The sequence below is a fragment of the Gouania willdenowi genome, chromosome 9 (genome assembly GCF_900634775.1).
Source record: "Gouania willdenowi chromosome 9, fGouWil2.1, whole genome shotgun sequence".
NCBI lineage: Eukaryota > Metazoa > Chordata > Actinopteri > Blenniiformes > Gobiesocidae > Gouania > Gouania willdenowi.
The window spans coordinates 7,733,944-7,760,572 of record NC_041052.1 but is presented as its reverse complement, the minus strand read 5'-3'; the positions used below and the strand labels follow the sequence as shown (position 1 = coordinate 7,760,572).

Below are 26,629 nucleotides of genomic sequence, written 5' to 3'. Positions count from 1 at the left end.
CTTTTAGAATAATATGTTAAGGTTTAATTTTTTCAGACAACGGTTGGAACTCTTCTCCAGAGATCATTGGGCAACAGGGGACATGGCCAGACTGACAGCACTATCAAGTTGGTCACGCCCAGAAATAACTCATAAGGACACATCAAAGCGATCAGCAGACATCTCCTGAGGAAGACTGACAGTTGGCAGCTGGAGATCAAAGTAAGTTTCCTGAAAAAAGTTGTCTGAATAAATGAAACCTTAACATATTACCTGCTTCTAAGTTCAGCATGTTGTGCAGTCAAGATAATCTTCTGCATGCTTTGGTTTTAACATGTGAGTTTGTGGTAAGATGACAATTGTCAAATTCAACATAAGCCCTCTTCACCCAGAAAACAGTCACTCAAAGGATTTTTTTCCCCTCTTTTTCTGCAATTCCAGAACATCTGTGGTTTCCCAGATACATCCACATCATCATCTGCCAACAACATCCCTGCCATGTTTAGGTTAGACCCCTAAAATGACATATTCTATATCGTGTTGCTTGGCTTTAATGGCCATGCTTATGTAACAGTTTATTGATCATAGCTTTACACCATTAAGCTGTGTACCGGTCTCAAAGATAAGACAGAAAGCAATGACATGGATAAGTATGTGCTCACCCACACAAATGTACAATCTCCATGTGCTTAAAACACACACTCGCACACACTTGACACAACAGCTCACAAACGAATTGGCAAAAAAAAACTGAAGCGTGCACAAGCAAGCAATGAGAAGTGCCTGTAAAGCGTAAACCCGGTAATTATCGTCTTAGGAGATGAGAGGAGTGAGGCGGGGAAACTTGTGGGGGAGTGATGAAGAGGGGATGGCTTAGAAGATGGAGGAGGAAGAGGAGAAAGAGGAGGAGGGAGAAGGGAAAAAGAAGCCAAGATGTTTTTCTGTGAAATCTCTGCATTTATTAGAAATAACTGGTAGAACACTAAAAAAAACCTGTCAAATGGTGATTTATAATACTAGAAAAACTGCATTTATAGAAACTGCAAGTGCTAAAGATGTCAGGCAAACATTTCAACAATGTAATTATACCATCAGTAAAACTCTTTGGAGTCAAAGGCTTTTTCACCTCAAAGACAAAATTGACCATTAACCATTAAAGAGTAACTAAACCCTGAGGTTTTGGCTAGCATGTGTCTAGGATGGAAATTCAAATAATGCCTTGATAATGGGCGGGGCTCCTGGAGCAGTTAAGACATGCCCAGTATATATTAAAAAAAATATCCAAATAACAATCTATGCTACGCTAACTACCTACTCAATACTAATTATACCTCTCTATTCACAGTTCTCTAAATCCAACCTACTCAATGCAGAGTCCACAGTTGGGTGTTACGATACACCATTCTCAGCAAATTGCAAAATTTGATTGCAATAGCCGGCTTTCAACCCATAGAGGGCAGTCGCTCTTACATTTTACAACAAAACACGACGAATTTAAATAATTCAACTAAAATGTCAAGAGTTGGACAAGAATTGATCAACAACAACGACTTCATACTCAAATACATTTGTGTTCAGGAGGAAACAAAAGTCATTTTGGGGTTTATCGCTACAATCATTTATCAGACATTTTTATTAAAAGCCACGTACAACACAAGCAGTTAGGGTTAAGGGACTTGCTTATTACCATCCCTCAGTGATGGCCCTGGTTGGATTAGAAACGGTGACTCTCCAATTACAAGCCTGCTTCCTTAACTGTTACACTACCACCACCGTTACTCTATAAATAACAAAAACACAGAAAGATTTTCCTTCATCTAGATCTCTACACCATCATCTATATTTATTCATCTATCTATCCATCCATCTGTCTAAAGCAAAGCCTTTGTATTGTACTTTTTTCCCTTAGTGTGATACATCTGATATGACACTTATTTTAGTTTGCAGATGACAAGTTACATAAGGATTAAACAGTAGCTTTTTAGGGTTTTCTCTGCTAAATCTGACTAATAGGTTTTAAAATAAACTGGTCGTTTTACAGCTGGAGATTTGAGACAAGATTAGACATAACACCTTCTCCTTATAAAAGAGATGGCAGCTCTGTTTTTTTATAGCCTAGCTTTATAAAGCCAAATAAAGAAAAGAATAAAACCACTGCCAGCATCATGAATTACAGATACTTCACTGAATGGTTTTTCATGTGCTGCTTTTCATAAATGCATTTTAGTGGAATTACATTTTGTACTACGAAGTCTTCAAGTACAGGTCAGCAAATGTGATGAACTGATAAACAATTGCTTCATGTTGAATTTATATGTAACCACATGTTGACTTCAGGATCAAAGCAGAAAAGTTATATTTTACAAGTTCAGTAGAAAGACAACTAATGAAATGTTGGATTTTAAATGAAGTCAGAATGTAATGTGAATATTTGGAAATTCAAGTTAAAGGCACTTTTCTATATTGCTGAGAGGGAGATTTTTAATCATTTTATCATTGATTTAATGTTCAATGTTTTTATGTTCTTATTGATTTTCAAACTGATGTTTTCTGTTGCACTTTTTAATCAAGTAAAGCTCATTGAATCCCCTTGTTTATGAAATGTGGCACACGTAAATTTGCCTTTATTTATTTACGTTTTACTGTGCAATGTTATGTCATGGTGCAAGATCAGCCATCAGGCAGATGCATATTTATCATGTTCCATTTAAAACATAGGTTTTCTATTGAAGACACAGAGCTGAAAGCTTATTATATGGAATAGTTTGCATAATGCATGCCACAGCCTCTTCTAAGAGGAGCTTCATACACATATGAAGGCTGACGAGTCAATGTGAATAAAGGCATGGTCCACCCACACTGCCATGGATCGACGTGACAAGCTAAGTGCTATTTTCAGTCCATGTCCTGCAGCCACCACAGGAGGGTCTTACAGGCTATGGAGTGACCCTTCATTGACCTCCAAAAATACTGCGAAACATAACCAGATAGGGAACCCTTAACCTTAGCAGTAGGACTATATATATATATATATATATATATATATATATATATATATATATATATATATATATATATATATATATATATATATATATATATATATATTAATAACTGTATGGTCTTGTACTGCTGTCAGCAATGACCAGTAAGGCTGCAGTGAAGATACCTATTAAATAAAAGACTAAGGCTATGTTCATACAGCAGGTCAATTCCAATTTTTTCATGTCAATGGGAACAATACAATTCAGAATTTTTCAAAATCTAACCCAGGCCTTTGTCGCATGTGGACAAAAATATTGATACTCATCTGATGCGACTGCAGTCTGGATGCTCAGATCGTGGTCATCAAAGACGACAAAAGTCACTGTCAAGGCTTGGGCGGTAATTCCTTATACCACGGGATCATTAAAAAAAGCAACGGTATCAGTTTCAATACCGCCATTTAAAAAAAATGCAATGCACTTCGATATAAGGATTAAATATAATTTATTTAATGCCTAAACATGATTCTATGTCCAGGAGCGCTTATGTTTTGAATGGGTTGTCAGGTGGTAGTGGGTCGTCTTCTGATCGAGAGGTTGGGGGTTCGATCCCAGTACTTGACTATGTGTCGAAGTGTCCTTGGGCAAGACACTGAACCCTAAGTTGCTCCCAGCGGTCGACTAGCGCCTTGCATGGCAGTCCTGTCCCACTGGTGTGTGAATGTGAGAGTGATTGGGTGAATGAGCTGATGTGTAAAGCGCTTTGAGACTGCTTCAGTGTGGTGATAAAGCGCTATATAAAATCAAGTCCATTTACCATTTCCAAACTATCTCGCCTCCACTGAAGTGACTAGACTACATTCAAATCAATGTAAATGACGCAACCTCAAGTTATCACCCCTCATGCGACGTGACTTGCGTGATTTGAGCGACTAGTCAAGCGCGACCTAGTCGCTGAGAGCGGAAAAATTTGAACTTTTCATGCAACTTCAAGCGACAACTCCCTCGTCCTACACTGTTTGTAGAGCCAAAGCAGCAGCTCCTCCCTCCCGCTACAGTGAGACGGCTGCAACAGGAGGCTGCTGCTAGACACTTCCTCATCTTACCGGGGCAAAATTAAAGCGGTTAACTCCTTGAAGAAGCCTATATTCTGAGTGAACTCATCCTTTAGTAACTCCGTAAGTTGATCATTTAAACCGTAAAAGCGGCACTGTAATTTATAAGTGCTGTAAACATACGGCCGGAGAAGAAGTGATCAGACCTCTGTCACCCGGCTCCGCACGCGCAAGTTGTGTATTATTTAAAAGGCTGAAATCCTGCTATTCAAAAATAATTAGTTTGTGTATATAGTCTTTCCACTTTGTCTTTTTTTATTAACAATTAAAACACCACAAAAACAGTCACATATTTACATATGTACTGTCAAAATATTTGACAAACGTCATATGGTCAGTTTGCATTCAAATATCACAGCCCAGGAGCTCTGTCGTAAAGATTGCGACTGCAGGAAGTGACGTAGTTTACGTGCATGCGTTGAAAGACAGGATCGGGCACTGACAGTCACAATTCTTGAAAAAAAACAGACGGGCACAAAAAGCAATGGCGGACAAAGGAGCAGAAAACAGTCAGTGGTGAAAAGATGATGCTTTAGAACTGTTAACAATGTGGAGGGACCAGTCCGTTCAAGCCAAAATAGAGGGGTCATACCTGTATGGTATTTCTTTTATTAAACAGCTCGAGGACATGACAAGAGTAGTTCTATTTCAATGGGGTTTATTCTAGTTATAGTCAGAAGTAAAGTATTCAGCAGACCTGCTTGTTCCTGCAACCTAAGCACACATGCAGTAGCAAAAGGAAGTGTGTCCAGAGAATTGGGGGTAAACATTTTATCTTCTTGGGCTAGGCGTGCCTCGTGACTGGTTTGGGTCAGTTATCAGTGACCCCAAAGCCCAACCCCTGCAACTGATTTCTGAGTTTTATGTGGCATCAACAAAATGTGGGTGTTGAGTCATATTGACATGTAGCTAATATGCAACAGGTCTTCAGAGATAAGAGCTGGTAGTATAGAGAAAAAACCTGAATTACCTATTTTATACCGCAATCCGGTGGTATGGGGGACATATTTACGTCCGCAAACACACTGTGCCACGTGACGTCGTGTTTTTTGTGCATGCAGGTCAGTTCACGGACGCATTCCGTTCATTTAAAAAGATGCATTTGTTTTTGCAATGTCAACTACATAAAAAGAATGGATATCATAACAGTGTGAATGTAGCCCATCAGCCTTTTATTTTATAAAACATTAAGTTTAAACATCTTGTAAATTGAATACTAAAATCATAGCGTAAGAAGCTATAAATTGTAAGTATTGTCTCATTGAGAATCAGTTCAACAAATTCTGATCAGGTTGTTCTTACACTACCTTTGTTTCATTGTATTTTATTACATCCACCAAGAAGGTCATATTTTCACCTAGGTTTATTCATTTGTACTTAGCAGATTGATGACAAATATACGCTATTTTTACCACCGCCAAGAGTGAAGCACAGAGTGGAAGGTTATGTTTTACCCTGCGTTTGCATGTCTGTTTGTCGGCTTGTCTGTTAGCAAGATAACTTAAAAGTTTATTAACGGATTTGGATGAAATTTTCAGGAAATGTTAATAATTTAACAAGGAACAGGTGATTACATATTGGTGATGTTTTGGATTACCAACAATGAGAAAATACCAAAAAATAAGAAAATAGGAGCTGTGCCTGAGACAGCTCCTTTAAGCCTGGTGGCTTAAAGGTAGTATGTAGTAATGATAGGGAAGTGCATTGTGTGTATGTCCCGCCCAGTACTCGTGCTGTACCTGGCAGAGGTCTGCGCTATCCGAGTCCTCTAGTTTCAATAGTTTTGCACCTAATGATAAATAAAAAACAAATGTCTTTAATGTAGCTTTTCTATTGCATATGTTCTGTAATTCTATCAGAGATTACAAATGAGAGCATTTCAACTCTTACGAAAAAACAACTTTTTTTTACCAGTATCAGAACATAGAGTTACCTGATGTGTAACCCTGTTATTTTCTAGCTTCTAACTCATAAATCTACCAGTTATATATTTGCCAGATGTTGCTGTGAGATCAGGAAAGCGAGGAAAACCAGGGTGCCTTCACAGTGTTGGTTCAATTACTCCCTGAGTCAGTCTCCTAAACGTTAGGTCAGTTAGATACCATTTTACTTGAGTTGCAACAGCGTAAATATTTAATGAGAAGAGCGAAAAGGAAAAGGAATCAGGAAAAGGTCTAGCCCACTAGGGAATGAGAGCGTAGATGTGGAAGAAAGGAAGAAACAAAAAAAAGGAGGACAAGCAGGAGAAGGTAGGTAGCAAACAAGAACATATTGTAAGCATCAGCGCGAGCTAACCCAAGGAGGAATAACGGTACAGATTTGGGCTAATCACCACCAGTGAGGACTTAAGTCTCAGGAGAAAAGATGTAAAAAGAGTTTCAGATTTAACCTCAGCTCAGAACATTCCAGTCATAAAGTTACTATAACTACGTTCCTACAGGGAGAATTTAGGGCAGTATAACGTTAGTAAGGGTGGGGGGAAAAAAATCGATTCACATAAGAATGGCGATTCTAATCATCCACGATTCTGAATCGATTCATAAACTTCAAAAATCGATTTAAAAAAACAAAAAAAACTTTAAGACAAAAGACAAGGACAAACAACAATGTGATAACCCAACAGCATACAGTATACCCAAAGAACAATGGGATGAAGAGAGAAAAAAAAAATTATATTAATAATGAAATAAGATATAATAATAATAATAATAATTTTTTTTTGTGCCCCAGCACACAAAGAGGCTGAGGGGCCCAACCCAGCAGACATGAGAGGGCTACGGTACCCACCTCCCCCCTAGGCCCCCTCCACTCTTTTTCTTAAGCCACCTTTTTTTTTTTGTATACCATGAACTTATTCTTGTAGTCACTGAGAGTTGAGACTTACTTTTTGAAAAAAGAGGCAGCTGGCCTAAAGTTTTATTTAGGTGAATTTTATTTATGCCAGTTATTTCTTGTAAGTTTTTATTTGTTGAGCATGAATAAATGTTACCTTGTGTCTTAAGATTGCCTTTGTGTGATTACATCATTGAAATCAGTTTATTTATAATTGTCTTATACAAACTGCATTGTTTTGATGTCATAATTTGCTTTAACACACTATGCATTGTATCAATTTTTTTTAATCGAGAATCGGTTAAAACGAGAATCAATTTTGAATCCAATCGTGAACCTAAGAATCGGAATCAAATCGAATCGTGAGATACTTAAAGATTCACCTCCCTAAAAGTTAGCTTTAAAATATCACATTTTAAAGAAGACTTACGTAAAAAACACAGAAATGAACATATCGATTGATATAAATGCTTTATGATGTGTCACATCAAGCGTAGGAGAGATGAGCAAATTAGCAAATGTGGGAATCTTTTAAAATAAAACAAATAAGCCTCATATTTTGCATTTCCTGAAGAAAATGCAAATAAGGCCGCATAGCTGAAAAGAACCACTAATAATAACGTTTTTGGAGAACAATACCAAGGACATGCTATGCATCCTCAGTAATAAATGTAATTTTTTGCGGCTCTGTCTTTGGAGACAAATGCAGTAAAAAAGACAGTTGAGTGATGTTTTAGCATTTTAGATATATTTAAAGACTTGTATGCCACATCACACTTTCATTTTATACTTGGTAAAGGCCATTCGAAAAGAGATCTGAACATTTGTATTTGTATTAGTCGCCGAGATGTAATTTGATTTAAAAATATATAAATATTTAAACAAGAAGAACTTTGTGCACAACAACGCGATTCCTACTTTTTCATCCATTAGTGAATTCAAACATTGGGACGTCCACCTTTTGGAGCAATCTGTCAGTATTAAGGTCCCTTTAGCTTGTACATTTTGAAATATTTATGTTTATACAATAACAGGAGGTCACAACACAGAAAAAAACATTGCATAACAGTTTTTCTGTTTTGACCACTTTGTTCTATTTAGTTAAACAAACCAGTAAAGCACTACATTAGCATCAGCAAAGAAAAGGAAAAAAAAAATGTCAACACAATAAGTAGTGTAGTTTAACATGCCTCCACTCAGGTTAGGTGAATTTAAACAGATTTGAATGTAAATATATAGTTTTACAAGACTACTACAATGCTGGTAAGTAATATCTTTTAAACCAAAAACACGCACATAAATGCACACAATTGATTATTACAAATCAAGGGATTATTCTGTGCAATACAAAATAATTAAGATCTGGACTCAGCATCCATTATTTCCTTTATTCCAATTATTTGTTTGTTTCGCGCAGGAACAAGCCGACGCTTGTTATGTTTAGGATTAGGTTTAGGTTATAACCCAAAATCGCAGCAATTTTTAGGGTTAGAGTTAGGCTTAAGTTTAGGATAAGGTTTAGTCTCACTCACTGACCAAATAGGGGTGCTGCGTACGAATAGAATGTCGGTATATTGATAGGGCAACCGTACGGATAGCCACTGCCTTGATTAAAAAGCTTGCCTAGGGCTGGGTGACATGGACCAAAACTCATATCTCTATATTTTTCTCAAAATAATGATACATAATATCAATCTCGATATTTTTAACTCAATAAAGTCTTAACAGAAAGACAATTCTGGGTTAAATTTGCTGATAAAAAAGGCCACATGTAAAAGCAATAACACACAAGCACAATCACCTAATTTAGTTGACTATCAGGCATTACAGGAACCTCTGGCATTCCCGGTGCAGTGTTCATTGCTGATGATTAACCAGTTATTTGATTGGCTGCCCATGTTCTGCCCACCAGTACTGCCCCTAACATTCCTTCTTGTCATCTGTTGGATAGGTGTTAACCATTTGGGAACTTTATTCGTTTGCTATCTTCAAACAGCCTCCAACAAACAAAGTCGTTACTCTGTGGTTGTAAGCGATAGATTATCGATGGAATTCACTGTGCGGCTTCAGAGCAATGGCTGAACATCTGTGTGCCAGTGTGTGTGTGTGTGCGTGTGTGTATCACAGGGAAAGAGTGTAGGCGTCAGATGAGAGTCCCGTGCTAAAGGCATGTAGGCGTACATGAGGCTCATGGCCCAGAGCTGCCAAGTGCCCGGGCTGCCTTCATTTCACCCCCGCCTTCCCTCAGTGACCATCTCCTCCTGCCAACCCAGTGACAACACACCTCTTAAGATACTCAAGGGAGATTTAATAACGTCAATATTTCGTCTACTTGACAGAAGTTTAAAAAAAAAAAAAAAAAGGAAATTATCTTGTAATGCTGTGCGATATGACAATATATTTTGTAGTGCGATATAATAACGTCTACCATACAATATGACTAGAGACGGGTCCCGTATTCTGTACTTTTTAGGGCTACCGGACTCAAAACACCACTCACTTTGTTTTTCTTGTTGTTGTGTACACTAGTTGGAATCGCTACTCCTCTATTATTCGTTAACGGATCGGGCTGAAATTTGGTAGCGATAATCTATGGATGTGTACGCATCGACGCTCGAAGCCTGATTTTTGATTTGGGGCCCCAAAAAAAAAAAAAAAAAATGTATTTGCGAGTCAACGACAGTTGGTGGTACCAAATCATTGGCACATACCAATATATAAATGGGGCCCGTTGCCCTGTACGTATCACGTGGGCGTCTGAGGGCACCGGGGTCCCATTTTTCAAATAACTACTCCTCTGTTAGTTCTCATTAGATCGGAATGCAGTTTGGTATAAATGCTCTATGAATGAATATGATGACCCTCGGAGCCCATTTTTTTTTTTTTTTTTTTTTTTTTTTTTTTTAAAATGGGGCACGGGGGCCCACCCCCCATTTCTGGTAACTTCAACATTTATGGGAAAATAGTCGTGTGACATATAATTTCAAAGGTATTTCAATGTAAATTACAATTATGCCTCGCACAATTTGATTCAGGGCCAGAAGTGACCCACCCCTCTTTTTTTCTGCAATTTCCAATAAAGTAATTTCCTCATTTATTTGTGAATTAAATATTGCGACAGCCATGGTTTGGTACCTAAACGCATCCTAGTGACTGTGAGGTAGTAGGCGATTTCCCATGCAGTACCTGAACACAACATTGCACATCGTTGAAAAAGACACTATACAAATTTAATCATTATTATTACTATATCTTGATAAATTGTTGTGAATCTGCTCTTTTCTGTATTGATATGAAAGAATCAAAAAGCAATCATGTTTTTGGGGGGAAAATTGACCAGTCTATGAGACGTTGTAGAAAATAATTAAGCCTTATTATTAAAAATAAATAAATAAGTAGCCTGAGTCACAAACTTTTGAAACAATATTTGGAAAAAGCTGCAGAAGCTGCAGCAAAATCGGGCGTTTTAGGCCATAACAATATCAGAAATTGGTCGCAAAATCCTAAAGGTAGCCTACTGAGAAATAGGAAAAGGTAATGTTACCATTTTTTTGTTTATAGAAATATATGTATATAATAAAATAGATAATGAATAGCAATTTTCCATTCATTTCATGTAATTTTAAGGAAGAAATACTATATCGGGATATATATTATTATCCAGATATAAATCTAACTACATTGTAATATAACATTTTCCCCCATCACACAGCACTACTCTCTTAAATCCAACTACATTCCTGTTGTTAAGTAAAGACGCACAGCCACACTTAGCTGCAATCAAACCCATGTCAGATAGGTCATGGAGATATAAATAGGACATGGAGTAGAAGTAGTATAAGCTCTTGAGTTGCTCTGCTAGGCTCTCGCAAATGCTCTCCTGCTTCACGGACCATGGCTCATCCATTAATAGTGGGGTGCAGGCAAGCGTCTCGCACCACCCAGTCAGATCAGTTCCATCAAATGCTAAAACAGGGATATTACGTGGCCTCAAAAATACCACAGGAAGCTGTAAGCAGCTGTGCTCCCTGATAGAGCAGCTTGAGTCGGAACGATGGCAAAAGCCAGAGGTCAATCATTTTAGAGTGTGTGCGTGTGCGTGTGTGTGTCAAAGCAATCCCTGGAATGATCAGTTTGCCTCATGCTAATAGAAGCAGGATAATCTAACACGGGTTTATTCTAAACTCCTTGTTGCTTTAACGAATAGTCCAAATATTGCTGAAACTGAAACAACAATAAAGAGTTGGCAAATGGGGAGCTGCTTTTTTAAATGTCACTACTTTTATGTAATAATAGATTCAGATATAAACTCTGACTCACTCATCTACTGCTTACAAAACCCACCCCCTATAAATAATGTACCCTTAAAAAGTACCATAAGGAAGGAGCTGCATCTAAATAAAACATTAATATTGGTGCATTCATAAGACACACACATTATTTTTTATTGATTAAGGCTATTACATTTATTTTTGTTATTTATTTTAATGTAGTTTTAGCAAGAAGTGTACTGTATGTATGAATCTCTTCACGAATCAATAGAACTATGGATTCAAGGCGCAAAACTCATTGTCTTTTGACATTAACTGGAGCCGGAACTAAACAATCCAAAAAGAAAAGGATCAATAGTGGTAGGGGAAACTATTTCATTAGAGCAACGTGTTGTGTCAATTCGGTGACAACCCACAACTGATTACATAATGCTGGCAAAACAGTGGCAGCAAATGCTTGGAACAACCCAGACATTTGATTGGAAGAAAGTCACGGCCAAAACAGGAAACAAACTACTGTATTTATTATCAGGATCTTTAAAAAAAATATATAGATTACCTAAAATAAATTAAATATTAAAAATAAGATGAGCATGTAGGGTCATTTTTGGTACCACTCATTCTCTGGTGATTTTCTACTTGTTGACGATAAAACTAAATTATGGCTTTCACAGAAACACAGAAATTGAATTTGGCAGAAATTGGACAGACTGCACAAGGAACACAATATACAAAGCAGAACAAAACGGCATCAAACAAATCACTGCCTTGTCTGTCAAAAAAAACAAATATTCACGGTAAGAAAAACACTCCTAAAATAAATAATTTTTCCTTCGATGCCGACTTTGTATTCTTCTACGATATTCCAATTCCCATAATGCAATGCTCCAAACTCTTCCAGAGTTCAAGTCACATGACCATTGGTCCAAAAACCATTGTTAATGGTGGAACCAATAAACAAACTTGTAAGTGGCAATGTCCACCTTTGTGAGTAAATTCTAGAGCCTGACCAATGGTGTCTGATCGATGTTGGGGTTTTACAAAGCCAATATCTGATATTTTATAAAAGAACTTTGATAAAGCAGACATATCTTTTACATGTACACAAATTGTCTTAAATCCTCTTTTGGGTCTTATAATAAAGTAACACTCAAGATAAAAACTGTAACGCCGCCTTAAATAAGGAAAGCCAAACTTGTGCAAACAAAATACAATGTAGAATAAACAAATACATTAATAAATAAATACATTGGAAAAAAGTTGTTCAAATCTCAAACAGTAAATGTAGATAAATCCAAAAAGCCCAAATGTAACTGTAGACAATGAACTCGTGACTTCTCCCAGTGTTGGAATTTTCTAATCATTAGTGCCGATTAAACAGGGCTATCCATAGTGCAAAAAGCTAGAGTCACAGCAAAAAAAAGTTAATACATCTGTTACCTATTATAGCCTGGCTGATTAGCTATTGATTGATGTCAATTAATCGATCTCGCTCTCTGAGATTTTCCCATTTTTTGTAAGAAACAATTTTGAATCATTAATCTATGAGGCCTTCAGTTTGTCTATTGGTGTTGTAAAAAAAATGTGATATCCCAACAGGTTTCAAATATATTTGTCTTGGAAGAAATTTCTATCCCCAATTAATAACAATACAGTAGGTCCAAATGTATGGGCATCCCCATTTATTTATTTTTTTAAGTCATGATGAAATGCACAAACTGAATCTGATCCAGATGAAACTTGGTGGAGTAATTGATGACCTAACCTGACATAACAGAGTTACATTTCATAAAGATTTGACAAAGACAAACTGACATTTATTTTTCTAAATTTCATCAATGACTGATGTTTTGATTTTTGAAACTGATCCAGAATAGTAGATTGATCTGGATCCCCTCCAAGATGTGTATGGTCTATCTTTAATTTTGTCAAAGTCTGTTTTGGAATTTTGATGTAGTTCCTTAAAAAAAAAAACCAAATGAATAAATAAACGCCAGGGTAAATATAGGTAACAAATAAAATAATCTTGTATTGCAGGATGAAAGTGGTGAAAACTTTGCACACCGTCAGCTATTGGATGGATACAGCAGACATCTGTCTTCACAAAGTACTGATGTTTAAGAGTTACTTGGTTAAGTGATTAAACTCAATAGCACCCGTGTGGCCAACAGAGACGGACAGATACAGGAAGCTATTCTAGACTGATGCCCTCTGTGCTGTTAAAATGCTTGTTGTAGCACACTTAACATTTTCAAGGTATTTGCGTTAGCTCACACACACACACACGATGGGAGGGTGACGGTGGTGGGTCTCCAGTTACGAGGCTATAAGGGCAGCAGGAGATTTACACTGGACAAATGGTGGTGTGAAGAGCCACGGCAACAACTGCGCTACGGGGTCGGCCTTCACCGCTGGAGACATTTTACCGTTTTATTAGCTAGCCAACTTACATGTCAAACGCTTGCAGGTGTCGGCACCATTGCGTGTTCATTTTTTTTTTTTTACTTTGAAGCTCATACCGACCAAACCAAGAGCAATCGCTCAGCTAAAACTGAGAAGAATCAGCATTTTCAGAACATTCCTGTTTACATTTTATGATCTTTTAATGGCAAAGTGTGAGAAAGCTTTAGCGGCAGCAGGTTTAGGAAACTCTCAGTGGGTTTTAGGGCTGCACAGTTTATCGATTTTGGTTGAAACAATTGAATAAATCTGATCATCAGCAATATTTACATTTAAAATATGAGCACTGCACTCTGTAGTAATGTATTTATTTTGTTAGCCTTTGGTACATTTTAAATTATTGGGTTAATTTAAAAAAAAATAGCATAATTTAAAGATTCATTTTGAACTGTAAACTGTACACATTGTTTAAAACAGATTTTTTTTCCTAATATGATAAATAATTGTGATTATAATCGTGATTACAATATGTATCAAAATACTGTGATCTCGATAATCATTTTGGCCATAATCGTGCAGCCCTATAGTGGGTTTCAATCTAGTATTGTATAAAATTATTACTATATAACATGCAAAAATGTAAAGAGTACCAATATATCCTACATAAGTGGAAGTACAGTTACTTGATTGAAATTGTATTCAAGTACAAATAAGTCATACCTAAAACACTCAAGTACAAGTAAAAAGTAGCTGAATTGAATAATACTCAAAGTAAAAGTTAGTAGTTACTTTAACCCCACATGTTTATTTTTGGTAATAAATCTTGCCACAGTTCACTTGCATATAGTAAAGATCTCATGTAGAAACTTAAAAAACCATAATCTTGCACAATTAAAATGTATTTTATTTTCTACAAATGCATCTGAATAAAAAAAAAGATTTGTCAAAATGTACAATTGTTTTGGTTTTTTTCCTTTCAAAAAAATAACACCAATGAATTCAATTCAAAATGTAAAATTTCTTAGGCTCCAATTATATGTAAATTACCAAAATAACCAGCATTCAATACTGTTTTGGTGCAGTGCATTATACGTTTAATCTGATTGGTCGGCTATGATGTGATGCATTTGATTGTTTCTGGTCCTTTAATTTTTTTGTAGTTTCACAATGTCCGTTGATCATTTTAAAACTAAAAATAATAATTGACTCAGTAACGTTGGGTGTAGAAATGTAACAAATTACTTTACGTCCTTTAAAACGTACTTAAGTACAAGTAATATACTCAAAAAAGTTTTAGGAAAGTCGCACATAAACACACAAAAATGTGATGTAGGGCCTCCGACGTCCTTTGATCACGTAAAACTGACAGAATAAGAAAGAAATACACTTAATTAAAGGGAAAAATCAATCAACCCGTTTTTTTAATCCCTCTTTTTAATTTAAAATCAGGCCTCAGCATGACACTGAGATACCTCATATGCATGTTTTGGGACAAATATCATGCATTTAGACAACTTTCACAAGAAAACGGGTAAAAAATGTCGAGAAAGTGTAACAAATGAACAAATATTTCCAATTCCAAAACCTGTATGTGTTATGTGTTATCTGATTGTGAAGGCACTTGTAGAAAGACAGGTTTAGCTGTTGGTGTATTAGCTGAACTGGTGATTATTTTACCTGATGACACATCATGGAAGAAGAATTACGTCTCTAACCATACGACTGTGCAGGATTTTGTGAAAAACAGAAGAGAAAATCGCCGGTTAGTGGTAAATAAAGGTTTCACAAATAATGTTTTGGGACCATATCACACGTTTCCATGTTATATATACTGTCTGAGGTTATAGCAGTGTGGCTAACATGACTTCAGAGTAACCTGCCCATTTTCACAAGTTCCCTGAAGCAAATAAAATGAAAAATTAAAGCATAATTAAGTAACTTTTTCACCTTGATAAATCCTTCTCGTAGTCCCTATGAGGGTAATACAAGTGTTTATGGGGTGATTGGGGGTCTTTCATCTCTCCCTGCTGTCTCTAGGCAGAAAAGAGCACTTGCAACTTTCCTGCCTCTGACCCGGTGGCAAGATGTAGTGCTTAAAGGCAGTCAGATACAAACTAATGCTAGATTATGACCAGCCCAGTGGCTGCACATGGTTGTCTACAAATTCACTTTTCTCAAACTTCTATCATGGAGGAACCAGCGAAAAAAAAAGGCAGAGAAGACAGCTCAGCAGCAACACACACACTGTCGTCGTATTGTGTGTGATTGCGCAACAGGCATGCACACACACTTGCAACCCAGTGCTCCATCAGGCAGCACACACACAAATATCCATCTGTCCATTTTCAGAGCCTTTTTGTCAGCACACAAACAAACACACACATTTCCACACTCCCTTCTGTATTACTCCCACATCATTTATTAATTTTACTTGTCTCTCTTCCTCATACTGTTCACATGGTCACATGTGTGAAAGAACCCTTAGTGTCACTGTTGTATTAGGATTTTTCAGTGATCGGTTGCTACCGTCTTGGGAGAGCAAAGGCGCGCATGTAGCTGTGGGGTGGGGCAGGCGGCGGGGGGTGCAGAGTGTTTACAACAGTGACGTACCCAAAGGGGACCTTTAGGGGGAGAAATAAGCGCAAGTTACTTAGTTCTGCTTTAACAGCAATAGTTGACATATTAACCCTATTTAGTGTGTTTGGTACAATTTCAGGAAGTCTAATAGTCAGTAAAGTCATCTAAACAGGGAAAGACGAAACAAAATTAAATGGTGTAAAGTGACACTGAAATGGGATTTTGGGAAATTTTGAAACAGAAAATTGGAGCCTTTTGTAATGCATCCATAATACAGACTGATGAAACAGGACATGCTTACTTACCTCTTGCAGATAACTTTTTAGTGTTGATTATTTTGGCAGCGTACTCCTGTCCTGTGCACAGCTTGACACATCTACGCACTATTGAAAACGCTCCCCTGTGCAAAACAACAACAAGAAAGAGCTTCATTAAGATTTTGAAGCGTCAATAATGTCAGGAGGACACACAAAAACAGCACACATTTCAACACCTAAGGGATAAATAAGGCGTATCATCAGTCCTTCTGTCACTCCTGAAGTAATGGAAGTCCTAATGACTTCGCATTTTTATGGCCTGAAACAAAAAAACTAAAAGTTTGGTGTCACTTTTACGCCAATAACTGAAAGTTACATAATAAACGACACACTGCCTGGATGTATCTGCTTAACAAGCTCCCACGGGATATCGCAGATGTAGTCAAAGCACGTGGCATTTAGAAAGCAGGACTAAATATAACGCTCATTCAGCAAAAAAAATCCCCTGCATTCTAATGAAGATGAATAATGACTGCAAAGGTAGACTGTTTTTTGGAAATGGAAGTACTCCATGTGTCAGTCTGCTGATCCATTAACAAACAGAGGAATAGAAATGCATTGCAGTGCATTAACTGCCTGACAAGGTGTAGCATGGAGAAGGAAGGGCTAGAGCAGACATGGGCCACATGCAGCCGCAAAGTAATTGTCCAAAATACTATATATATATATATATATATATATACACACATTCACAAATCAGCAGCAAAAATGCACAAAATGACTATTGAAAATTCTGAAAAATAGACAAAAGAACAACAAAAACATAAAAAAGAACAAATACACAACATTACAGAAAAACAAAGGACAACAAAAAATAAAAATATGCAAAAGAACAAAAAAAATACACAAAAGAACAAAAGGACGACAAGATACACAAAATTACAGAAAAACAAACAAAGGACAACAAAAAATACACAAAATCAGATGATCACATATATAATAATATATTATAGTTTAACTCATTAATGTTACAGCTGTCGGGTGTCTTTCACAAAGTAATATTTTCATTGCTCGATTGGTTGTTTTTATTTCAATATGCTGATAGTCAGGTCCCTAAAAATGAGAAATGACCCTCAGAATCACACTAACCACATAACTATCCATTCTTAGATGAGAACGGACTCGCTTTACTTCAGGCATCCATTCGTGCATTCTCCGGAGTCAGAGAAGATGACTCAAGCTCACGCCCTCGCAAACGTGTGTGTATGTGTGTGTGTGTGTGTGTGTGTGTGTGTGTGTGTGTGTGTGTGTGTGTGTGTGTGTGTTGCTGACACCCAACGCTACAGCTGTGCCTGGAAAGTTCACACTCGGCGAGGTTAGGATGGAGGCTAAAAATGCTTTAACACACATACGTAGTTAAATAGGGTGACAGCCTGACAGGTCGTGAATCACTGATTTTTCAAAGTCTGCTCTGATAGAAAAAAGCTTTAAAAAGGGGCTGTGACTTTTATTTTGGAAGTGAAAAAAGAAACTGTGGCCTTTAGCAGTTGAATAAATGTAACTGAATAATGAATGAGGAACTATTTATTTGTTCTTACACTTCTTACAATAAAGCCATTATGTCCAATACCAAGGTAACTGGCAGCCCAGGGGCCACATGCGGCCCTTGGTCTAATTTGATGCTGTCCCCAAAGTAAACATACAAAATCACAGTGAAATACACAAAATAAAAACAAGAATACATTACAAAATACAAAGAATTGTAACATTGCAGGAAACTACAGTAAAAGACACAGAAAATACTCCAAAAATACACAAAATGACAAAAAATATATAAAAAATTACAGAAAATAACACAAAAGTAAAGTACACAAAAAGACAAGAAAAATGCAAAAAAAAAAATTCTTTGCAAACCCTCAGTACTAACAAACAAGCAAAATGACAAATAAATAAGCAAATATTCTCAGTTATTAAGAAATGTTGACAAAGATCTACATCAGCGAATTCATTAAGTTGATAATGTACTTCCGCAGTTTGCACTTCCACGTATTAATTGATACAGAAAGTAAGTAAGAAACCTACAATCTTCAAGAAATAAGTTACAGATTTTTCTATAAATTTTCTGGATTTTGTGCCAATTTTTTTTTTTATCTATTATGGGTAGATTTTGTTGAATAATGTGTAGGAAATTGCAAGATTTTGAAGAAATTTAGAGTTTTTTCAACAATTTAAGATCATCATGTAATAAGAATTATTTTGTGGAATTTCCTTGAATGTGTGTCATTGAGGGGCTATTAGTACTAATATTATTATTTGGTAATTTACACAGTAATTCATTATTTCTCTTTTACTTTTATTTTCACCTGAGGATCGAATCAAATACTCTAAAGGGTCCTGAATTGGCCCCCAGGCCTTGAGTTTGACACATTTGATCTACATCATTTGTGTATATTTGATAAATTAATTACTTACTATTTACTTACAATTTCAGCATTTGTCAAACAAATACCCAAACCATTAACTTTGGCTGACTCATTGGTGCAAAATGAGATCAAGCTAAAGCCTGAGTGTGATGCTTAAATGTCAACGTCCCTGATAAGAAAGGTACACCAGCAGGCAGTCCGTGCACAATAATCAAGTCTCCTCAGATGGTGGATTCGTTTTACAAAGTTGCAGTGCAGCATTATTGTAAGGCTGCCAAGCCATTCACACACACCTGTGCAGCTTCCTCCAAAAGCTGAATAAAATGCTCACTGCTCAGCTTGTGCGTGAGCGTTCTGCGAGCGAGTGGCACGGATTAGAAATTCAAAGCCAGCAGATTTCTAAAGCAGAGGATTGTAAAGTGAAAAAGCAGCAGTCGTGTTTTAAACGTATCTACACTGTGGGAGTCTGTGGTCCACAACTACATGGGTTCCCCTTCAAATGCGATTGATGTTAGGTGGAAAAAGGAAGACAGATGTGAAATTCTGCACATTTGATCATTTTACCAACAATTGTTTTGCACCATCTTTGTGTCTTGTCTGGGATCCCATTTGCCAGGTTTATGGTGATACATGTCAAATGATAAAGCATATTTTAAACCTATCAAAATAAGAGTCCTGGCTTTAGTTATAGAAAGTATCCATTTGTACGGTTGCCATATGGACAACCCCCGGTGCAATTGGTATGTTACCAAAGTACACGTACAGTACATAGCGTTTTAGGGTTAGGATTAGGTTTAGGGTTAGGATTAGGTTTAGTCTGAGTCACGCAACCTAAACTGACTAATGACTGACCTATCACGTGACCTAAACTGACCAATTACTGACCTAACACGTGACCTAAACTGGCAAAATAGAGGAGCTGCATACGGATACAATCCCGGTATATTGATACGGCAACCGTACGGATAGCCACTGCCTTAGTTATATGATCTTCATAACTAGGGCCTATGATTTTCTGTAATCACGGATTTGCAGAAACCAGAAGGAAAAAAACAGAATTCACATTCTGGATTGGAGAAATTATGTTTTGGGACAACATCATGCATTTACACACTATTTTTAATTGGAAAACCTGTAATTGAATGTCTAGAAAATGTGACAGACAAATGTGTCCAATTCCGCTGATAATCCCGTTCAAAATCTTACAATTTCTGGAAGTTTAATAGCTAGTAAAGGTACAGTATCTAAAGAGGGAAGCATGATCTTTGAGCTGGAAATTAATTTTTTCATTGCAACAATTTTGCATATTTTTTAAAGTAAGGTCAACTTTTTCATTTTTTACAGTGCATAATCTGTCACAGCTTAAAGCAATACCAATCATTACATGAATACACTTCAGCTGTTCGGTCTAAAGCTGAATAATAAATCTTTGCTAATAATTAATGCGGACATTAATATTCTTTATATCTGGGCATCGCCTTTTTAGAGATTTCAGCCAATCAAACTAATAAGTTTTTGTATTGTAAATGTTTTAAAATATGTTTTTAAATAAAATGAAAATATAAACTAAAATAGAATTATTATTTTTTTAAATAAATAAATAAAAAAGAAAACACAAAAAATGTTAAAGAAAAATAAATTAAACTAGTTGACTTGGGCACCTTTTTTTTTTTAAAGAATTTGAAGACATGATGCAATATTTGGTCAAGTTATTGTCTACACAAAAACTTTAAATAATAACATTATCATGACACTACTGTCTTGCAACGTCGTTAAAAACTCAAAAACAACCTGCTGCGAATATAGTTTCCATTGAGCAAATGTATTTAAACCACAAATAATTCACTTAAATCTCCATTTCAGACGTTGGGAATGTGTTTTTGCGTAATAATTTCACTCCGAGTATCTATTGCCGCAGAGGATGAAGCGAGCGTGGCTGGAATTTGGTGTCATAAATTAGTGTGATCCCCGCGTCCTATGTAGCTGTCAGTAGGGCAGGCAGCTGACTATTTATGATTGACCCAACAACAATACTCACACTCACCTACTGCCAGTGGGAGCTCTGGGGCTTTCTTCCATTTATCTGACAGCTACTACAAAGACTGTATTACTATTCAGCCACTTACATTTTTCCACAAATACTATTTATATTAGGAAACATCAGATTCCAAAAGCTAACGGCCATTACTCGCCCTCAATCAGTATCAGATGTCAGTATTTTATAAACATTGGAAATTATACTTTAAGATGTTGGATGACTCAGACGGTGATGACATTATGAAACATTTTAGCAAAAAAAAAAAAAAAACTGAATGCCTTACTCAATATATTTGTCAATAATGAGCTGTTACATGTGGTTTTTTTTATCATTACAAAGATTATTCATCCACACAGGAGTGTCAAAATGTATTAATTTCGCAGGGGCCAAACACGGACCAGTTTGATATGAAATGGGGCTGCAGATTATAGTTGAGGAAAACTATACTGTGCCCTGGTTTTCACTGCAGGGTTAAATAATAATGGCAGTTTCTGTATCAATATACCAACATTGGCCAGTTTAGGTCACGTGACTAAGACTAAATCTAACCGTAACCCTAACCCTAAAAATTGTGGCGATATAGGGTATAACCTAAACCTAACCCTAAAAATTGTTGCAATATGGGGTTATAACCTAACCCTAAGACGCTACGTACGTGTACTTCGGTAACTGTACTAATAGCACCGGGGGTTGTCCGTACGGCAACCGTATGAATAGACACTTTCAATAATAATTAGGGCTGGGACTTAAATGCATTAATTAATAGAAAAATAACACACTAAAAAAAATTAAACAGCGCTGAACCTCTTTCATTTCACGAGTTCCCAGTGTACCGATAATACTGGTTCACCAGTTACAACAGGAGACCCAGAGGAAGAGGTCGATGCTGTGTTTCGTCGAAATTAATTTTAGTTCATAAAAACACCAGAGTGAAAACAAAAGCCCAGTTGGGTGCAAATTGTGCAAGAAAGAGTTCCCGCTACCACTTCAATGCTTAACATGTAGCAGCTAGCACGGACAGCTAGCACGGACACTTGGACAGTGCTAGATGCAGCGTTTCCAACCACAATGGACAAGATGACACGGTTCAGAGCCAAAATGAACAGTCAGTGGATAAATGATTGTAGTGCACAGTCGACCACTCTCTGTGGTAGAGGATGTGGGCGGGGCTAGAAACGCTGCTAGAGATATCATCTGACCCAACTTTTGAACTGCTACGTAATTCAAACTAAATTCATCAGCTTCATCAGTTTTGCAATTTTCACTTTCCACTTCTCTGGAATGTTCTCTACTAAGTGCTTCTTTTTTTTATTTTAATACACGATAACACATTTGTTTTAGAAAGTATACAAAAAATCTGGAAAAGCATGAAAACAGCTTACAGAAATATTCTAAGTTTGTGCTTTGTGAACAAAGCAATCATAATATTATTTATATATATTGCACATAGTTAGCACTCAGTGATGAAAATAATAAACATTATTTTTGTGTTTAACCTCATTTATTGTTGTCACTGATTCAGTCAAATACCAAAATCTAATTTAAATTGGAAAAATATTGCTTTTCATGTCAAATATTGCGATTGATTTGAATTAATCAAGATTAGTTAATTTTATAGTCTAAAAGTTATCTAGTCCCACCACTAACATTAATACAATAAATGGAAGGCACAGACAATTCCCAACCAAGCACTAAGTGACAGAAATCAGTCCCAGCAGGACCTTTTCTCATTCAATTTCCTTGATTTTGTGATCAATTTTTATTTGATATTTGTGGAATTTTGTGGAGTAATTTGAGGGAAATTGTTGAAAAACAATTTTTTTTTTCAACAATTTCAGATTTAAACTGCATTTATGTGATATGAGCATGGCGAAACTGCAAATATTGCAGAGTTTCATTGAATTTGGTTATGTACTGTTTTAAATATGTTTGCATATTCTGTCCTCTGCCTTTCCAGATGATATTGGCAGTATTAGATGAGCTCATGAAGTTATTGTTTTATTATTATTTGAATAAAACCTAAAACAGACAGTGTGTTCCCACTGCAGTTTCCTACATCTACTGATGAAGCCCTCCATGTCTCCACTTTACAAATGATCAGGTGGGATATTTTATTTAAAAAATTTTTGCGTCATTACATCAGCGCTTTGCACCAACCCATCTTGCGAGGGAATCTGCATGGGTTGCCGTGGTAACGATGTAGGCGTCAGTATGTGCACTGCTGATGCGAAATATCAAACCTGGAAGTGTGAGCAGTGAGAAAAATGGAGCTACGACAGCGCGCTGTGAAGTTGCGATGCTGAACTATTCCATCACAAAGAAGCAAGAGGAGACGGAATACGAAGAAGAAGACTTGATGAATTTTTGTTAGAAAAACAGACTTGATCAACGGTAGCTGTAAAAAAAACATCAATAATGACTGATTCGACTAAAACCTGACGATTACATCAAGTCACGTAAATAAATCTGCCTGAAACAAGCCAGTTTGACGACGATGGTAGTGTTTGATGCTTTTGGAATGAGAAAAACGTCATTGACACATTTATAATTTGAATACAGATATTTATAATTATTATTTTTAATATGATGTTTACTGAAGAAAAGAGCTTCCAAATATGTGGCATGCGGGCCAAACCAAGTCCATCAGAGCATTGAGTTCAGCCTCGGTGGAGAGTGTCATTTTCTTCAGATAAAGACAGCATTTGGATCTCATGGATCAATAAATGAAAGATCATTGGCTAGAAAAAGAAGCTGCAAATGGTTAAAATTCCTGCTTAAAAGACTCTCTTATTGACATTTGCAGAAAAGTTTCACGCATTGCATTGTGGGATGTGGAGTCCCGTAGACGGATGAATAGAAGTGTTGTTACTTCATTCTTACTGTGATTTATTGTCTTTCTTCACCACACAAGGAGGACTTTGATTGGCTTGACACCATTTTTATTCTAGTTGGTTACTATTCCCTCGTAATATCACCTCACTATGTGAGACAATTCATTTTATCATGATTTGAATTTTTGGGAGGTCACTTTGGCAGAGTTTTTGGGGATAAACTGTACTACAAAGCTGGATAAGTATATCTCTCCGTTAGCGGGCTTCACCTAACCAACCATTGTCCATCAGAGAGCAGCTGTACTACGAAGCTGGATATAAACACAGATCAGTCCATCAGATGAAAATCTATACCTTTCCTAAAGGATGTCATTGGTAAATGAAAAGATGACATTAATAATCTTTTTTTCTTAAGCGTAGCTGTCAGATCTTCCAACCAGGATCTTCTAAGAATGGGCAGGTCATTTTTATTTTTTGTCAGGAGGCGGGACTTTTTTTACTCGCTCAGATCTTATCCACTTCAGCCTAAGTTACGATGGTGATTTAGCCCGGTAAGAAGTTAAGCACACACCAAATTAATCCCGGAAGTTAGCGCGATAAGAGGAAATCCAGCTTCGTAGTACAGGCCCAGTAAAAATGAAGTAAAAACACTTCTATGCATCTGTCTACGGGACTCCACATCCCACAATGCAATGCGCAAATTTTTTCTAAAAATGTCAATGGATGAAGTGTTTATTGTAAAAATTAAAACAAACTTTTCCATTTTTTTTCCCGCGCAAATAATCTAGAAAGTGTCTTGAGATACATTTCCTGTGCCAGGTTCAAATCCCACCTTTGACAAATACTTGTTTTCATTTTAAAATATTTAACACGGCAAATTCCATCTTTAAAAAGACATATCCGACAAAAATAATCATTTTAGGGTATTTCCTAGTTTAGGGTTAGGTATAGAGTTAGGTTAGGGCTAAAATAAAAGGGTTAGCGGGGTAGCTAAAAAATAAATATGAGCTAAAATACAACTGACGGAACTTTAAGTAATGTGGTGCAAATATTATCACGTGACTTAAACTGGCCAATGAGGGGCGCAGCGTATCATTAGAGTGGCAATCTATACAGCCAATAATCTATGAGATCCACACTGTCTTTATCTGATGAAAAAAATATCGTCTCCAGCAGCTTTAAATACATTTTTTGAAGGACAATTACGAACTCACATTGAATTTTAAAATTTCCTTGCACCAGATTTAGCGATAAACTCATTTCCATTGCAGACCTTAGACATATTAACACACAATAAATTAAAAAAAACAGAGCAAAGATACAATGCAACAAAAGAAAAACAATATTCATCAATAGTTAATGCAGGATTATAATTTTCCACAACTTCATGTGCATAATGGTGGGTGGAAAAACTCTTCTATAATCTTTACAAACATTGGTAATTGTTTTATTAACTTAGGCTTTATTTTAAGGCAAATGCCACTTAGTCTATTAGATAAGTCAGTGCATCATTCTTCTTCAAAACTGGGTTATTTATGGCATGATTCTTGGTACAAACAAAACCGTGTTTTTTTTAAGTCATGAGATTTGCATGAGAAGAAGCCAATAGAGTGGGAGTAGTGTGGCCTGGTTCCACTGCACATGGTCTTATCTGTTTAAAGACAGGCAGCAGGAAAAGAACACAGAAATAATAATAATAATAATGCACAACTTTAAATGGGGACAGTGGTCAGAAGCAGCTGTGAGATCGGGATGCGCGCGCGCACACACACACACACACGTGCACTGCTGCAGAAGACGTTGCAACAACCTGCGTTTGATTACGATGCGAAAATAACTTGAGGGGGTGAGCGCGCGCGCGCACACGCACGCACGCACACGAGCTGTCATTCCAAAAGCGCGCGCGCACAGAGCATTGCTGGTCTGCACAAGTCCAGCTCCAGTTTACCCACAACACTCAGCCCAGTCCCGGTCCCAGTCCCAGTCCCAGCAGCACTTACTTGCCCAGCTCCTCGTACAGCTGGTACTCGTCTGTGAATCTGGTGCAGGTTGTCGTGGCCATGGCTCTCCTCTTTCTGCTCACCGCTGTTCCTTCTTCAATAAACGATGACCAAACAAACAAATGCAGCCACTAATTATTTTTGGGGTGGCTGAAATGTGGTTCTAATGAAGCTCCGCCCAGCAGCGAATGGCCGTTGGAGCGGTGGAAGCCCGGGAAGAGGCGCTGAGTGACGGAGGGTTGGTAGTGACAGATGGGTGTGTGTCCTCTCTCTGTCTCCGCTATCTGACACACACTGAGCGGCCAGCACGGCCGTGGGCAAGCTAGTGGAGCTATGTAGGAGTGGATCCGGGGAAGACTTTCACAATAAAAGCATTTAAAGTCATATTGTTAGTAAGTACAAGAAAGAATGGTAACATTTTTACTCAAGACAACAATAATGTATATGTATATAATGGTGTAAAATATATTAATACTTACTCAATAAACCTAATAAAAGGTGTATATTGTGATAGATAATACACTACTTTATATTTAAAATCTAATGGATAAAATGTGTGTAGTAAATATTAAATTGTATAATATTACTATTAGTACATGTATGTATGTATGTGCGTTAATGTTTGTATGTATGTATATATGTTTGACGTGCATGTATGAACTGAAAATATAAAACTTTTTGTAGAATAGCTATTGAATGTGTATTGTAAAAAATAGTAATAATTTTGTGACATTATCTAGAAAGCCTTGTTTTGTTTGTGTGATGAGTGTGTATAAATCCACAACCTGCACCTCTTTGGCTGATTAGTGTTAGACAATAGTAGATGTTTGTATGTTTTTCTGAAAATTGCCGAAATAAAGTAAAAATAAAACAAGATGTTACTCATCTTCTATGATTGTTTTTCGTGTATGATTATTATTCC

The 26,629-nt window shown here is 36.8% G+C and overlaps 1 protein-coding gene across 26 annotated transcripts in view; it reads right to left on the bottom strand.

The window, feature by feature from the left end:
- Positions 1-26,001, bottom strand: part of camk2b1 (calcium/calmodulin-dependent protein kinase (CaM kinase) II beta 1) — a 91,464-nt gene extending 65,463 nt beyond the window's left edge. For all 26 annotated transcript variants that reach the window (XM_028457689.1, XM_028457691.1, XM_028457693.1 and 23 more), the window contains exons 1-2: positions 25,708-26,001; positions 16,464-16,558 (exon numbers count right to left, since the gene is read on the bottom strand). In XM_028457689.1, the coding sequence (XP_028313490.1) occupies positions 16,464-16,558; positions 25,708-25,769 (157 nt within the window). In that variant the 5' untranslated portion in view covers positions 25,770-26,001. The remainder of the gene's footprint in view (positions 1-16,463; positions 16,559-25,707) is intronic.
- Between the last annotated feature and the right edge of the window lie 628 nt (positions 26,002-26,629).